The sequence below is a fragment of the Anomalospiza imberbis genome, chromosome 21, assembly GCF_031753505.1.
Source record: "Anomalospiza imberbis isolate Cuckoo-Finch-1a 21T00152 chromosome 21, ASM3175350v1, whole genome shotgun sequence".
Classification (NCBI taxonomy): domain Eukaryota; kingdom Metazoa; phylum Chordata; class Aves; order Passeriformes; family Viduidae; genus Anomalospiza; species Anomalospiza imberbis.
The window spans coordinates 1,098,589-1,116,282 of NC_089701.1; the positions used below are offsets into that span (position 1 = coordinate 1,098,589).

General features: G+C 45.0%; 1 protein-coding gene across 3 annotated transcripts in view; it reads right to left on the bottom strand.

Annotated features, from left to right (window-relative positions):
- The window catches only part of NEK6 (NIMA related kinase 6), a 122,442-nt gene that overhangs the window by 15,614 nt on the left and 89,134 nt on the right, over positions 1-17,694 (bottom strand). For 2 of the 3 annotated variants that reach the window (XM_068210987.1, XM_068210986.1), the window contains exons 2-5: positions 12,673-12,794; positions 5,344-5,484; positions 4,384-4,446; positions 3,157-3,267 (exon numbers count right to left, since the gene is read on the bottom strand). In XM_068210987.1, the coding sequence (XP_068067088.1) occupies positions 3,157-3,267; positions 4,384-4,446; positions 5,344-5,484; positions 12,673-12,765 (408 nt within the window). In that variant the 5' untranslated portion in view covers positions 12,766-12,794. Of the gene's footprint in view, positions 1-3,156; positions 3,268-4,383; positions 4,447-5,343; positions 5,485-12,672; positions 12,798-17,694 lie in introns of all 3 variants that reach the window. The other variant, XM_068210984.1, reaches the window with a different exon arrangement.

The following is a 17,694-nucleotide window of genomic DNA, read 5'->3' on the forward strand; positions in this document are numbered from 1 at the left end:
TCAGTGAAAAAGCAACATATTTGACTCGTTCCTGGAATTGTGTTAGTCAGCTGCAGGTTGCTCATGTCTTCCAGATCTGCAGCTGCATGACTTTTCTTCTGATTAGCTTTTAACTCCTCCTCTCTGTGTGGAAACTTCGATGCAGTTCACTAATTAACAACTATTATGAAAAATATGCTTAAATAGGTTTGACATTTTTGAATGGACACAATTATGATTAGCATTAATCTCCTTAATTACCTCACAAAACATATTTAATGCCTCAAAACAACAAATGTCTCAAATATTTTGCCTTAAGAAACAAAAGACCATTAAATACCCCCATTGTAAACATTTGTTATTGCGTTGACTACTAACAAGGATAAGGAAATCTGCTTCCCTTTTTTAAAAGATGTCCAGAGCATCAATAAAGTATCCACGTTCCTTCTGTGATCAGGTAGAATAATATATTCTATTTCATGCCTAACAGGACTACTAAATGAACTGCTCTCTCTAGTGAGACAGAGGCACTCCTGATCAGCTGGGTGTGCTCCGGCAGCGCCGAGCGCAGCCGGGTCCCCGTTCCAGGGACCTCTGGAGCCTCAAAGCTCTCAGGAGAATGGGCAGCACAAAGCAGCACCACCGAGTGCAGCGTGGCCCTGGCTCCCCGCAACGCTGAAGTCTTCTTCAAGCCACTACAGGAATAAAGAGCCAGCTGCACACTTCAGTGAAGGCCAAACGTTACAGACCTTCAGCTGCTCTCCTTCCTTTGCAGGGGGGCACACCAGCTGCGTCTGGCACCGCAGCCAGGCATCCCAAAACTGCAGGGCTCGGATCATTGGTCCCTGGCTTCTCACTGAGCCAGCTCTACAGCCAGAGCATTAGCAGAATACCCTTCAACACCTCCAGAGGTCTCCCATTGCTCCTCGAGCCCTGGCACACGGGGTGGCACCGGGAGCGCCACACACCGTCCTGCCTCACCACAGCTGCACTTCCTTTGCACCGCACCCGTGAGAATCCCCATCTGCAGCTGGAATAAAGGAAGGGAATGCCTTGCTGCCCCTTTCTGCAGCTCATGCTTTCCCCTCTCAGCACTGACATCTGATGTCCGTTGTCACATTCTCTATTTTATGTGAAATGCTGTTACCAGTTCGTGTTTGACTCAAGCAATGGCAAATTTTCTTTTGCAGATCAGCTGTGAAGGGGCACGACTGTGCAATTCCCCAGGCAGCAAATCTGACAGATTGCAACAGTCTCAACCCAAAACTCAAGAGAGAGAACAGAGGAATTACTGAGGGTGAGGGAGAAAGTGTTATATACACAATAAAATTATTTAATTCTCATTAAAATATTTAAGAGTGGATATGCAAGACCACAAGTGATAATTTTCTAAATGTCATGTCCAATAAGGTTCGCCTGACATTTACAAGGAAGTCCCAACTCTCCAGTGGGTTTTCCTGCAGCTCTACATCCCTCATAAATAATGCAGACACTGGGGCGTGACAGAGACAGGCCCTGGCTTTATCACCCTCACACCTTGCAAGGGTTGTCACTGCTGCTCCAGGGAAAATCCTCACAGGAGCTTCAGCTCCTGGGGAGGGGAGAGGATGACATGGAGGAGCTGGTGGGGAAACTCCCCTGCTGCAGTGGAGCTGCATTTAGGAGGAAGCTTTTGTTCCCTCTTGGGTTTAGGGCTTGATTTTGGTGTTTCTACCTCTGTTAGAAACAAAAAAGAATTTAATTCCTAGATTTGCACCATCTGAAAAACTTCATTTATATGACCTTGAAAAAAACAAATGCATCTTCTTCATGTCTGAAATACAGAGCTGTGGACCCTGGAAGCCAGCACAATCCAGCACTGGGCAAGGCACCAATCCGACACTCTATCAGTTATGTTTTGGAAAATGTAACTCTTATCATGACACAAAGTTATTTTTAAAAATTAAATAGCCAACCTTGATAAGCAATTTAACATATATGTCAGTATTTTTAAACTAAAAACTACAGATGACTAAAAAACACAAATATTTCATATCATGAAAGCTTACAATTTTGTAGGTAGAACTTTTGTAAGCTAAGACTGCAAGCTCAAGCAGAACCCTTGCAGAGCCCTAACTTCTGCTCTCACAATCCTGGGTTTTTTCCATCTTTGACCACAACCACCAAAAGCCCGAGATGAGCTGCAAGTTTCCCAGGAAATGGTGGGAAAAGGGCAAAACCCCGCAGAAGCCCCAGGGAAACAGGGAGGACAAAGCAGAGCTGGTGCCTGGGCAGAAGGAGCAGCCCCGAGGCTGGGGCACATCTCCCTTCCCCGCCCGAGTGAGGCTGGAGCTCGGGGCTCTCCCAGGAGTGACTCTGCCAACCGCTGCTCTCCTGTCAGACCAAGCAGGTTTTCCTGGATCCTGTAAACCCAGCCATTGACTATGGACTGAATGGGTAACCTGCTTGACAGCCTTTGGCCTAGTGCCTCATGGCTCTGCTGGCAAAGAAAACAGATCTGTTAATGAGATATTTTAACTGTGACAACAAGGAGGAGGAGAACTTTCCAAACATTCATTTATGATAATTACAGAATAATGATGGCAAAAACCAGGTAAAACATGGAGAGAAGGTTGAGAGCGCTAACAAACATGATATAACACATCTGTTCTCACAAGGGATGTACGTCTAAAGATTAACATGTCAAAGAAATATAAAAGCAGGTGGTAACAGCTTAACTAAAGCTGGTTTGCAGCAATACAAGTATTCCTAAGAGCAACATAAAAGAAGAACAAGTACTTGAAACATTTTCTCAAACCCAAATCCCCATTGCAAAGGAAGTCAATAGACTTCCTTGAACGTCTTCAGAGTGTCAGACAGGCGATGTGAACAGTGAACCCAACAGCAATTAAATGTCCCCATCAATCACCGGCTGAGTAAATCAACCTTGTAAATAACACACGTGTCCCACCAGATCACAGACACTCCCCTCCGCAGCAGTGACCAGAAACTCAGGGCACGGCCTGGGGTATTTAAAATACCACCAGACACTTGGGTTCAGGTCTGGAAGCAACTCATGGGTGTGCAAAACTGTAAGAGGAGAAGAGAACGCTTCCAACCCAGCTGTGCTCATCCCACTGCCTCAGGTCTGCCTAATCCTGGGAGCCTGCAGCAGCTCCAGGACAGACGCGTCCTTACCTTAATCATCTGAGAGAGATCCCCAGCATCAGCCAGCTCCAGGACAATGTTGAGTTCATTGTCTTCAATGAAAGAATCCAAATACTTAATTATGTTGGGGTGGTTCAGTTGCTGCAGAGGGAGGGAGTGCAAGAGGAGCGGTTACAACGTGCTCAGGACAACTCCCAGACACAACCCCTGCACCTCCTGTGAGCCACGTGCAAAACCTTCACAGTGGGGGCACCCACAGCCTGGGCCAAACTGCCCCAGACAAAATCCCGGGAGAAATAGCATTTCCCACAGGCACAGCACCCTGGAGATGTCCTTGGCAAAGAGCAGTTCCACCCAAAGAGGGTGAAACAACCTCTTCCATTGCAAACGTGCAAAACACTCAAAAGCAGCATCCTGAAGGATGCCTTGTTAAGCAATAACCAAAAATTTTTCCCCCCCCGCATTAAAAAGAAACAAACACCCAGATGTTGGTTACAGTACTCAAGGTCTCTGCCCCTTAAAAGAACAACAAAACTAAATTAAAACGTTGAAGGAGGACGATAATACACAAATTGCACATGTCAGTTCATTATCTGATTATTTATGCTGGCTTTTTCACTAATTAATTTCTTTCATTTCAGTATAGCTCATTCTTATATTCACAACTGATGCTTGAATGTTTTTTTCCTAGAACCCAAAAATATCACAGATCCTCTTTCTGAATGTAAACCTCAGCATTATTTTCCTCCATAACTATTGAGCAACTGGCTCATCTTTATCCTTCCCTACAGCCTACAGACTCAGGCTACAACTACGTGAATTTGAACAGAAATCCCTAAAATCACAGGCACAGAAGTAATTATTTAATATTTTTAGGACGAAATTTGACTAGCTAAACTAAATGTTTAGCCTTTTACAGTCTGTTGCATTTACTAAAATAGATATTTAAAATGCAACATATCTGTTTTTAATCAACAATTTAAAATAAGCTACTAAGGCATTAAAATCACTACTTGTTTTAATCACTTAAATACACTCTGGTTTCAGAGCCTTTTTCTAAATGATCATTTTTCATGTGTGATATTTATACACACACATACACGACATGCACAGGCAAAACTGCTTTCTCCTTTACAGTGTAAGCTTTACTTGCCAACCTGAAAACTATCTTTTCCACAAAACAAAACAAACAAAAACCAAAGCACCAAAAAAAGAAAAAAGAAAAGAAAGAAAAAAAGTTATTATAAAAATTCTTACCTTCAAGAGGTCAATTTCTTTAATGCAATCTTGCCTTGCCTTGGCATCCATCATCTCAAAAATCTTCCAACACAAAAACACAGAAGATAAGAATGAAACAACAAAAAAAAAGTACTTTATACTTAAAGAAGCAGTTGGTGTTTCCTTCCCCAGTTTGTACATCCTCTACTGTACTGAGTAGCCACACAATCCCCAGACCAAAGAAAGATCAATGTTTTCTTTATTTTGAAACCACCACAGGGATCACATTGGGGTAAAACTAATTTTAAAACCCATAGGCAATATTCTAAGCAGCACAAAAAAAAAAAAAAAAAGATACAAGTTTGTGAATTTGCTGCTGTGATCTTCATTGGTTAATTATTATTAATTTCATGTAGTAAATAAAAGACAAAATGTTTACTTTTCTCTTTTGAACAGATACAGCTTCCACTGATTTCTCTGTAATAATTAACAGTAACTTTGAGCATTAACATTCACTCTGCAACAATCACTAAGTCACTGGAAAAGAGAGTTTGGAGGATTTGTTGAAGGATTAAAGGCAAATTTCTTCAAACAAAATGCTCTTCTGAATACTGCCCAATACTTTCAGCCAAGTTTAAAAAGTCTACCCTTCTGCCACCCACAAGCTCTCACAAACTCTTCTCCAGCTCCACCCGCAAGCTCCAGCCTTTTTCCCTTCCACGTTCCTGTGGTTCAGCGGTGCTGGGACGGCAGCTCCTCATGGCACCGGGGCCTCGCTGTCTCACATTTAATAACCCTTTGGAGAGCACTCTCCATGAAGTAAGGGGTGAAATGGATGAAATGGCAGTACTGCTGTGCAATCCCGACCTGGACACAGGAACCCCCTGGGGGTGATGAGCGAGCAGGGCCCCGCAGGGCAGAGCTCTCAGCCTCCAGGTCAGGCACGCCTTGGGTGGTTCCCATTCCACCCCGAAGAGGAGACTGCCGGGCAACGCTCACCTGCACCTTCTTCAGCGCCACGGGTTTCCTGTCCAGAAGACAAGTTGCTTTGTAAACTTCGCTGAACTGGCCGCGTCCGATCTTTTTCTCAATCTGAAAATCTGCCAAGGTGCAGCGATACGGGTACGACGTTAAATGTCTCTGTCAAAGGAAAGGCAGTCAGGGACCCCAAAGAGCCACGCGGCCCCCCCTGCTCCCACTGCTCGTGGGCAAGGGCTCAGCCTCGGCCCGTCAGGGTGGAGAACATCCCAGCACACACGCACCGATCCCTCGCAGGTGCACCAGTAACACAGGCTGGAGGAAGCCAAACGGCTCCTTTAGAAAGGGAACTGAAGTCTTGCCTTCCGTGTAAGTAACTAATTAATCCCAAACTGCTCTCGCTGGTTCCACAGCCTCTCATCAGCTCTGCCTGCCCGTGTCACCGGGGAGATGCCGATGCTGCAGCCGAGCAGTCCCAGGTAAACACCCAGCCAGGCAGGGAGACGCAGCCTAACAGGAGCACGGAGCCCACGGACTGCGAGCGCTCCCGAGAGCCCCGGCGCTCTCCTCTGTAATTAGCACGGCTGCCAAACAGTGTTTAAAAAAGAAATTATGAAAATTAATTACTCAAAGTTAGCACACGTGCCAAGCAAAACATTTTCGAGTTTCAGCATCTTGAGCCATTTCAGAGTTTGCATGAAAACCCACAAAAAGAGAAGTTCCCAGCAGAGGCTGGGGTGGGGAAGGGCTTCCCAGGGATGAGCCAGGCCTGCAGCGAAGCAGAGCAGCCACGCCCAGCACAAGTGTCCCGGGAGGGCTGCATGGTTTCAGGAATGACTATTGCTACCACTGCCATCTCCTAAAGCAGCAGGAGAGGGCTGGAACCGAGATTTGAAATGCAGGGAAAGCTTTCAGCCCAGCCTTAGGACCTTGCAGCTGAAGGCAAGTCCCACAGAAAGAGGAAGGTCATTTCTCCAAGTGCTTCCTTGAAGCAGTTCAGGGCACGGTTCCCCTTAAGAACCCTCCGGTCTCCCCTGCACTCCAGAACAAGTCACCAGCTATTAACTGCAATCAAAGTTTGGGTCAGCTCTCAGTGCTTGTGCTGTGCTTGGAATTATGCTGCGTTCACAGAGAGAACAAAAACCAAACCAAAGTCTAAGGATTCGTTTCTCCAAGTTTGGCAGTGTGCACTGTGCAATAAACTGAGAGCATCCTCTCAGTGATGAGGGAACATGTATCCTACAGCTATCAGGTAAAGGGCAGAAGGCTACAACTGCTTGGCTTTATTGTTTATATACATTCTTCTCTAAGTTACTACATTATCACCAGAGTAAGGCAACACAGGATGAAACAGACAAACAAAACCTCCAACTAATCAGCCCCTGCAGCCTTCTCAGTTCAAAGTGGTGGCAGCCTCCCTTTGCAGGGGTCTGACAGACAGAACCACTCCTCAGTACCCTCAGAGGGGACGGGAAGGCTCAGCTCATGCCAGGCAGTGTAACAAACATCAGTCCCCCGCACTGTCTGCCCGACAAAGCCAGCAGAGGCTGCACACGGGATCTGTCCCATTTGCCTGGCTCCCACCAGGAACACCGCTGCTTCCCAACTGTTTTACACACCAGCTGCTAAGCGAGTTCCTTGACCTGTACAGACAAAGCACTCTCCCCAGACAAAACAAAGGTGTCAGCACATAAACCTACAAAGCACTTTTTCCTGATTTCAAAATAGAAAGGAATCACAGCACTTCCTTCACCGTGCCCATGTGCCTCCTGAGCTGTTCTTGAGCAGTAAGGAAGTCTGAGCAAAAGCTTTCCTAACTTGCAGTTACCATTCACAATAGAAGCAGCACTTCGAACAACATTTTATGAGGCAATTACTACAAAACTTCATTTTTCAGAAAGAAATCCACACTGAAATCAAGGACAGTTTCCACTTGCCTTTCCTAAATCGTTAAAGTGTGTGTTTATACAAAGAGTGCTTACATGTAAATTAATATTTTAAGCATGTGCCCAGAAATATCTACCAACTTCTGAATGTGGAAGCATAAATAAATGCTAGGCAAGTGTGAGGGGAATGTGTCCCAGCCCCTTGGCCACGGAGAGCCCCAGATCCTGCTGGTGCTGGGGGTGATGCTGCCCATGCCTGGACACCTCTGCTGATGTGTTCTGGCACCTCCAGGACTGCAGCTGCACATTTACATATGCAATGACCTAGATTTGCATGGGCTATCACAACCTATCAGACCTAATTAAAGTAACAGAGCTTTCAGAGAGGGCAGGAGATGTTTGAGTATGGAATAAGCCAGGAATCATCCTCAGGTGAGCCCAAAGTGCACCAGAAAGCTCCCTACTGATCACAGGCCACCTTCCCTCATGTTTAAGCTTAACCTTCCCTTCTGCCTTGCTGCACTTGGAGGTAAGCAGGAAACTGCTGAGAACCATTGCAAGGACACACGGAACCATTTTTCAGAAAGCTGGCAAAGAACCAACCCCTATTCATTCAAACAACCCCTGATCTTTACTTCTGTGAACCTCAGAGTTTTCATGCACAGATAAAAATTGTGTGTATTAAGATACCACCGTCATCTTGTAACTTGTCCATTAAAAATACATTTTCTCAATTTTCGGACAGATTTAGGCTCAGGTTTCCCTAAGTGCAGTAAAATCAAGCCCCTGCCTCTACAGGTCAAGTGTCAAGGTCAACAATGGAGCTTGAATGAAAAAAAAAAAACCTAAATGAAAAGAAGAAAAGGGGAGGAAAAAAAACACCAAGCAAAAAGAACCCCAACCCCGGACACTACGAAAACTGGGCTCTTTGCACATTTCTGTTCCCAGGGCAGCTGTAGGAAGGGCACAGTCTGAGAAGAACTTGTTTTGAGACAAAGGCTGTTCTCTTCATGCACACAAGGAAGTCTCATTCTTCTCCTACTCCATGGAAAAAAAAAAAAATCACCAAAGAATTCCTCATGCAAATAAAAAAGCCATTCATTTTTAAGAAGAAATGCAGAGATCATTCCAAGAACAAGCTCTTCTGGACATCTCCTCTGGCATACATGCACTCTGTGAGATGGAACCACTGGTACCAGAGCACAAATTCCAAAGCTGGCAAAAGCAGGCAACGGCAGCCCTTGTCAGAACTTCAGGATGAATTTTATCAGGGCTTTTAGCCTCGAATGTTGAGGTGTTACAAGATTGTCTGCAGAACAGAATTTGTAAGATTTCACAACACTAAAACATCCCCAATGAAATAGAAGCCTCAGTTATCTTGTACACACCTGAACAGATTCAGGCAAGGAACAAGGATTCCTGGGAGTCTCCACATCCCAGATTATAAAGGAACCCAAGCACAGGAGAAGGCAGGATTAGGAAAGTTCCTTGCTGCAGACTTGCTTCTTGGATGTAGCTCTGGGGCTGTCAGTGGCAGAGCCACAGAGGCACCCGAGCAGGCAGGAACACAAACTGCCAGCTGTGCCACCGGAGATGGACAGCTCCCTCCAAACCCTGCCTAAGGACAGGCAGGGAGCACACCTACATACCCGGAGCACATCTGTTGTGTTTTATTTTTCTTCATGAGTAGTCGTCCAGAATTTGTGTTTTGGGATAGGGAAGAATAAGAACAAACTGTTCTGTAGAAAGACTTTCAATTTCCAGAACAATTAGTGTTTGGCCAATACATGTACCTCTTTGGAATTACTTAAGATCCAGGGAAAACCTGAACAGTCCCAAGAGAACTGAGAGGCAGCTCTGCCTGCAGCCTCCAAGCCCTTGTTTTGGGCCAAGGAGCACCCTGAGAGTAAACAAAATATCACAAATACAGCCCCACTGCGGAGCCAGGCCTGTCCCCTGCTCCCCCCGAGGCACAGGGAATCCAAGCCTGGACGGGCTGAGAAAGGGGACTGTTCACTGCTAATTGCACAGTATAACCCAGAGTGCTGATGTTAATTAATAATCAAGTCAGTTGTTTTACTGCTGATTGGCATGTGGAAAACAGGCACCAGTCAGCCCAGCACAAAGGGCTGCAGGCATTTAGAGTATTTGTAATCAACCTAAAAACTGCTAGGATTAGTTAACCAACAGTTAAAAAGTCAGACACTCCAATCTTCAGATGCCAATAAAAGCATCTTTCCTGTAGAGCCATGAAATGAAATGTTCTTTAGAAGAGTAAAAACATACTCGCCCAATTAATTTTCTGAAATCTCATTAAAAAATTTAGCCCGACTAAGTCATACACTTCTGACCTGAATTTTAATTATCTTTACGCTGGATATAAGGTTTTTTCTGATATTTGCAATGCATCATTAATTTTAAAGGAACGGTTTCCTTGCTTCTAAAGTGCATACTTCATCTGAGTGACATTTACTGTAACTAATTTCACCTTTAAAAGACATCTGCAGTCGTAGTGGGGGAGCTCCAGCCCCTCCTGTAGAACCTACACGCATTATAAGCAATGATTTACTATCAACATCAGTATTTCAAAGCCTTAATTTAGTATGTCCAAAATTATACACCTGCCTCCATTCAATAATGTCTACCTGAAAAGAATTCTGCATACTTTGAGGCTGAAATTCCAATGTGAATTTATGAGAACACATTAGAACAGATTGATTAAAGAAAGAACTTCTAAGCTTGCAAGAGATGAGGAAACTTTTAAAATATGGATTATCCTTCAAACAGGTAGCCAAGTAATTATTGAAGAATACATCAAGTTTTTCAATTTGAGCTTCAAAATTAGACTACACAGTCATAAAATATCCTTCAGCTGACCTGTTACCTGGAATTTAAAGCTTGCTGAAGAACTTGGCTGAAGTTTCAAAGTTTCAGCGTCCCTGTCAGCATGCCTGGGATCTATCCTGATATCCAGATATTCTGTGCCTATCTAGACATTTGTGCTACTACACCACAAGGGAAGAGAAAAATACCAGCTTGGAAATAGTGGGACAAGGTGACATTCACAAAGAAATTAAAATTACCATAGAAATAATCTCTTAACAGCTCTGCTGCTAAAATGTGAGTATATAAAAGAGCTATTTAAAAGTGAGTTACTGTGTTTATTTAGTATGAAAACTAAGTGAAAAATTACAACTCTGTATTTTTATATCACTGATTTACTCCTAAATAATTTTTATTGCTTACTGCTACTTAGTGTTTATACACTAGGTAATCTGGAGACTTAAATAATTAACACCTTCATTCTGGAACATTACTAGAAAGTGTTCTCCCTCTTGCTGATGAACTTCCTTGGAGTATTTCTGGGCAGGTACGAGAGCCAAAAGCCAAAACTGTCATTTTACTGGACACTAAAAAAAAATTTTTCGTATTACAGATAATTTCTAAGCATCCAGCATTACTCAAAGGTTTCATCTTATTAACTAAAACACAGCAGTTAAAGACAGAAAAGCCTGAGACGCTTACTGATATTCTGTACTGATGAGTTACAAAGCAGAAACAACACCTCTGTCAGAGCTGACAGAAAAAGAAGCTTTAGGAAGCAGCAAAATTCAAGGAGAAGCTGCTGGGAGAGGAGCACGTGGTTGCTCTGGTCTTTCGGGGGCTGGCACAGTAGTTTCCAATGAAAGGGCTGGAAGGAAGAGAAGGTGGTTCCGTACCAAGCTCCCTCCTCATCCAAGACTCTAAGAACTCAGGTTCTGTTTTTTTCTGCTGAAGTTTTTACCTCTGCCATTAATGACATTTCTCCTAAGACCAGCTTGGTCAATTTTATCTTCCCAAACCTCCCTCCCACAAACCATTACACAGCATGTCTGCATTACTCAGATTTTCAGAAGAAAGAAAGGATGCAATTTCAGATTCTCCAGGTAAAAAGTACCAGAGATTTGAAAAATTTTATATAAATACATTCCTGAAAAATGAAAACCAGAAATGTCATCAGCAATCCTATCATGCCACCAATGTAAGGCTTCTAAACACTACCATTTTTATATGCATTTTTACCAGTTCCTTGGTAGACTGTGTATTTTTGTTATTCGGGTCTTTTTATGTTATTTTGACAGCAAAACCAAAGGCAGCCTTCCTGCAATTCTAATTCCAAATTAGATCATTCTCAGAACAGTTTACTAGAGCCCTCCATTAGCAGAACTTGGGTATTACCAGAGTTGAGGGGAGGTTTCACTGAACAATGACCATGGAGCAAAATGAGCCCACTCAGCATCAGCATCACAGCAGAACACAGATTATTAGCTACTAATTACACTTAACTATGTCATTACAAATTCTAACATGTGCTCCAAGATGCCATGAATGTATCTGCTGCACAGGAACACTTCCTAATCTTGTTCATGAAATAATTACAGGGGCACTATCCTGCCAAATGAGGCAGTAATTAACCCTAATTGCTCAAAATGCAACTGGCTAATTCTAGGAGATTAATCAAGGGGATTCAATTATTATTAAATGACTTAATATGACAAATTGCTACATTAGGAGAGGGGGCTTTGCTCCACACCATGGTACTTTCCCAGCAGTGCCTTCACTGTGTGCAGAACACTCCCCCTCAGCAGAGCCTGCGCTGGGCACTGCCGGAGCCTTCCCAAGGACAGCTCCTGGCTCGGGGACGCTGGCTCAGCTCTGGACTGCACACGGGAACAACAAAGGATCAGCCCCAGCCCTCCCCACACTCACAGCCACAATTCTCTTCTTGCTGACAGCTTTCCATGATGCTTTTGGTTTATTCCCTAAAATAACATAGGGGCAAAACTGAATTGCTCTGATCAACAGAAAACAGGCTGAAAAGTCAAGCAGCCAGAATTCACAAAATCCAAGTTTCGTGATTACACAGACTGTGGGTTAATCCTGGTTTTAGCTCCCTTCTGCAGGAAGGCAGGAAGAGAGAGGAGCTGCTACAGTGAAACTTCATTATAGTATGGACAAAATACATTGCAGGATGAGTTCCAGAGACTCACAGGGAGCCTACAGTTCCATGTAGAATGAGTTTTTTTCTTTTATCTGGTAATGACTTCTTCAGCACTTACTATAAAAAGAGATAAAATACATTTATTCACTTACACAATAATCTATTTTACTTTGGCCTTTTCTTCAAAGACTCAAAGACAAGAGAAAGCCAACTCAGTATGTTTCCATAAGATGATTTAAAAACACTTGCTTTAAGCAAAATTCAAACTATTTCCTTTTTCTCTTACTATAATCAAAAAGTGGGTTCAGGAAACTCTGGCTGGCTGGCAGAATCCCAAACTGGATACTCCCTAAAACTGCTATAACTGCACTAAAAACAAAAGGAGGGGGGCAAAGGCAGCTAAATGCTAAGAAAAATCAGGAGACCTTTAGAGAACGAAGGTGAGAAAAGACAGAGGGAGACGGGTCAGACACCCGCACTTACCTGAGGATCATGCTGGAATTCCTGCCCCGGCAGCTTGCACAGAGGGTTGTTCTGGTCCCCTAGATGGTGAGGATGGTTGTGCTGCCCTTCCATGGTATCATACCAAACTCGGCCTCTCGGCTCTGCTGAGGCAAAAGAAAGGGGAGAGGTTGGTGTCTGTGCCCAGAGGGGGCTGCAGCAGCAGCAGGAGCTGAGCCCCCCTTCCCCAGCCTGACTCGCAGAGCCCGGCCACAGCCCGGGCTGACGGAGCAGAGCCACTGCTGAAAGGGCCCAGCAGCAGGTCAGAGCCACCCTCCTCCAGCAGAACCACCGGATCACAACTACTGCTGCTATCTTTTCACAATCAACAAAAGAGCAGAAAATGGGTTTATTCGGTCACTGGTTTGTTACCTACCAAAGACACAGCTTTTGTCACCTCTAACAGTATCTACTGTCACTTCCCCAAGGACTCATGGTCCCCAGTTACTTAGCAGACATCCCAAGAGGTCTGCCCATCTCCATTTGTAAAACAAAAATGACAAAGTCCCTCCAGACTGCTGCCACTTTCTTTGGTCAAAGACAACAAAAATTTACCCACAGTCTTTCTTCCCCACCCCCAAATTACAAGTTTTTATGCAGATTTGCAAAATACAGGAGGCAGGAGCTAGAAACCATATTGGATTAAACGAGACTGAAGTGTTGTAGAAACAACAGACAAACAAGGGAAAATTCCATTAATTAATTCCTTTGCTGCAGTTTCAGGCCAGCCCAACACAGCAATCAGAAAGAGAATCTGCTCCCATTCAAAAACGGTACCAGAACATGCAGAACTTGTAAAGAGCTACCCAACAGGCAGCTGAGACATTCCAGCACTGGAGCAACACTGTGATCCCAGATTAACTAATTCTCTGGCACAGGGCTGTGCACACATTTCAGGAACACCGTGGGCAACAGTGACGGGGCAGCTGTGGGACACCTCCTCTGCCCGCAGAGAAAGAAGAACTGAACATACCCAGATTTTCCAGCCCTTCTAGGAAATAAAACCCATACTTGAACCATTAGTGTTCAAGCCTGACTCGGGGACGAACTCTGGTAATTCTATCAGCTGTTCAGGGAAACAGGACTGGATCACAGCACTCCCTGCTGCACACCAGCTCTGGGGCCAGGCTCTGGCCCCAAGCACAGTCAGGCCCCAAAATACAGTCACAGCACTTACAGAACACCCACAATAAATACACCCTGTCTCTTCCCCACAAAGGGCCATACACAGGTTTTGGTTATCCCTTACCCACACCCTGTCATTCCCAGTTGCATCATTCCTGTCCTTGGCACTGGCTGAAGCCTAGTGGAGACAAGGGAAGATTTAGTGGCCAACACAAGCATTTGCAGAAACTTATTTCAAGAGTTTTGGCAAGTATTCACTCAGTGAAAGAACACAACCTGACCTCATTAGTGTATTAATAGTGCGTGCCCGGCACTTGGGCAATGACTAAGTCTTAATTTAAAATACAAAGGTATTTTAAATATTTGTGGGAGTGGGGGAGAAAAAAGGATGCATAAGATTTTCTGCAGCCAGTAGTGCTCAATTCTTTTAACAGTTGTCTGTAAAATAAACCCTTAGCTCTGGCAGATCTTTCCCAACATCAGCTACCATAACACAGGGGGAAAGCAGAGAGAGGCTCTTCTCATGTCTCAAGCAAGTGAACCTTCACTCTGACAAAAGAGCTGCAGTTCCTGCTACATTACACAGGTGAACACATGGGTTGCTCTCAACAAAAACAGTTTTTCAAAGCCAGTACCATGAAACTCCAGCGGGGAAAGGAGAATCACTGCTATTATGAAGAAGTTTGATTTTAAGGTCTTTTGTCTCAAGCATCTGTCGGTTTATTAGTAACCAGGTGAAAATACCTAGATAAAACTATGTCTCAATATTCACATTAAAGTGCCCTACGAAATTCCTACCTTATGTTATACTGCTAAAACTATCTTAATTATTTTATTATTCAAGATTTGGAGAAAGGCAGTTTACTTGAAGGGAGAGCCAAGTGTTCTCTCTCTTCCAAGTCCACAGGCACAGAGCAAACCCTGGTTCCAACACAGGAACCTGGACATGCCACATTCGCAGCCCCAGCAAAGAGGCACGTCCAGGCAGTGCCACTGAAGTGTCTGCAGCCTAACACTGATCAGACTGGGCACCCAACTGTGTCCCGCCTTCCCAAGGACTAACGCTCAAGAGCAGGGAAGGGATTGACTTCTGGACACGGGAACCTGAATGATCCGATCACAGCCCAGTCTGGGCGCTCCTCCCATCGGCACCGCCACTGTCCGGCTGCCCTAAGGAAGCTCAAGGAGCAATAACCCCTTGCTGTGAGGGAGCACGGGGCAGGCAGGTCCCAGCCCAGGAGAGCCCACCTGCCACGAGCAGGGACGGGCCAGGGCAGGAGCCGCACTCGGGCACTGCTCGTTTGAAGTGCTACAGCTGGAAGCAGAGGAAGGAGTAAGAACAAAATAGCAGCTTTGAAAAGAGATCCAGCAGAGCTCACATGACAGCACCAAGCCGCTGACACCTCGGGACAGCGTGTCCTGCCCCAGGCTGTCAGCTCGGCTATTCCGGGCTTTGGCACTGGGCAGGGAGGGAGAAGGGGAATCCCTGCACAGAGGATCTTCAACTAGCAGCCAACAACACACAGGCGCTGCACTACATCAGAAAAGGTACAAGGTACACTCTTAACACCGGCCCGTTTTTACTTGACATTGTCTTAGCTCCGCACTACTCCTTTTATTCCTGCTTCCAGATTTCCTACAATGTTCTGCAGTATCACACATTTTCACACTGAGTCTTGACTAAGATTGTAAATCAAAACATCTTTAAATTGCATGAAGCATCACATAGCTTTCCAGAAAGTGAATAAAAGAACAGGATCATCATTACCATCATGTGAAAAATGGCCACAACCCACATGGGATGAACAGCTCCTTCTCCCACGCTACTGTCACCTTACTGCTGTACAGTTATTACTCCATGCAGCGGCACTCACAGGTAACCTGGAGCTTTTCCAAATGCATGGAAAACAAAAACCCTCTTGTGCAGTCAGCTCCCCTGTCACATCCCCAGCTGCAATTCCTCTCTGGGTACCCGAGTGTCCTTACACCTAATCAGTAGAAAGCAAAACACAAAATCCCATCAAACCCCTGATACCTTGCAGGTACCTGACAGGTGGGATTCTCAGGGCAGAACAGCCCAGGGCACTTGGTAGCAAAGGCCAGGATCATTAGTTACAAGACGCTCATTAAGGAGCAGAACCTCATCAGCATCCTGGCATTCAGTCCCAGCCGCCCTGGTGCCCCGGGTGCTCCTCGGTGAAGCAGCTGTGACCAGTCTGATCGGGTATCACCATGTGTCTCGGGATGCCTCCAACTCAACTGCAGGCCAAATTATTTGCTCCCAGATGTATAATCAACATGACAGGACCGTGCACCTCTCGAGCAGGCAGCAAAGCAGCAGCTTGTGTTCAGTGTTACAACCGCTTTCTGTACCAGCACTTTTCACCTTCCTGCAAGACTCACCAGCTGCTCTGTGTGCCCTGTGCTCAGCCCTGCTGCTGCCCACCACACACACACACACATACACACACACATAGCTGAGTGTTAAAGCACAGATATGTCACATATGCAAATCTGCTTTCCCCCTCAGTTACTGTGTGCCTCTCTCATCCTTCTGCACAGGGACTTGTGGGGGAGCCAAGCAGGTCTGTTTGGGCACCTTGTGTAAAACAAACAGAAACAAAACAGCGAGTCGTATATGGCTCCAGAAATCCACAAGTTGATTAAAACCAGTCAAGTACAGGACTTAACCTACTGCACAAATCCCATCTTCTACCACACTCGGGGAGTTGCCAGAGACCGGAATGGAGCAGCGCACACCCAGCAGGCCCCCAGCCGCTGCGACACCCGCAGGGATGCGCTGCCCTGGGAGCCAGGCTGCCACTCCTCCCGGAGCCACTGTGCCGCTCACTGCAGGCTCCCCGAAGGCTGGAGCAAAGCAAACTGTTTTACAGAATAAACACAACCACATCAGCACCACTTTCTTCCTCTCTACCGCCCAATAATATTCTTCCTCTTCCTTGCTCGTGAAATAAATCTGCCAGGATACTCTATGAGATTACTATATATTGAAATGATGATCTAGGCTTATGATTACATTATCGCTGTGGTTCAGGGTATGTGCTCTGGGGAAGGCAGCCCAATCCTAGGAGAGTATTATTTTCGAGTGACTTTTATTGTCCATTACTTTACACCATTTCTGTCACAGCTATGATGCCTGGTAGGAATAGTTCACAACAGAAATATCTTTGTCGTTAGTATTCTCATTGCAATTTAGTCAGATCAACCTTTAAATCTCATCCATCATACTGAAGAGCTTTGGCAAAGCGAGCACAGTAATATATGCTTCCATGCAAAACCTAATTACAGGCTAGGTTAAAAAGCCTAGCCTGTTCCTTCTGCAGTGCAAGGTGACAGAAATCCTGAGCATCCCTTGGTTTCTCACTCTCTCTTTTTGCTGGTGAAGTGCGTAACCCATTCATTACAGCAGACTGATTCTGTCTGGCACATGACAAACTTACTTGAACCTAACAATTAAACTTCTGACAGTGTTTCCAAAAGCAGAGAGTATTTACTGTAAATGCCTGACAATTTTTTTCCTCTCTGCTCATCTCTCTCAACAGTCACCTTATGATGACTGGAAATTACCATAAGCAAATAGCAGTCTAACATCCAAAAAACCCCTCATGTTAATGTGAAATACACACCTGCCAACACTGAAAAAAATATGAATATGAATGTTAAACGAAACAACATGAGGAACGGCACTGAAACGCTTGAGGAGAGAACACTGCAAGAGCACAGTTAGAGAATGTGGTTCAGTAAAAAACTGCCCAGCAAGAGCTGCGGGTGGAGGGTGGTGGTCATGGCATGGCCACCCCTGCCCTGAGACAGGGAGTGGAGCCTCTCTCACCAACAGCTCTGGCTGCACTGAGGGAA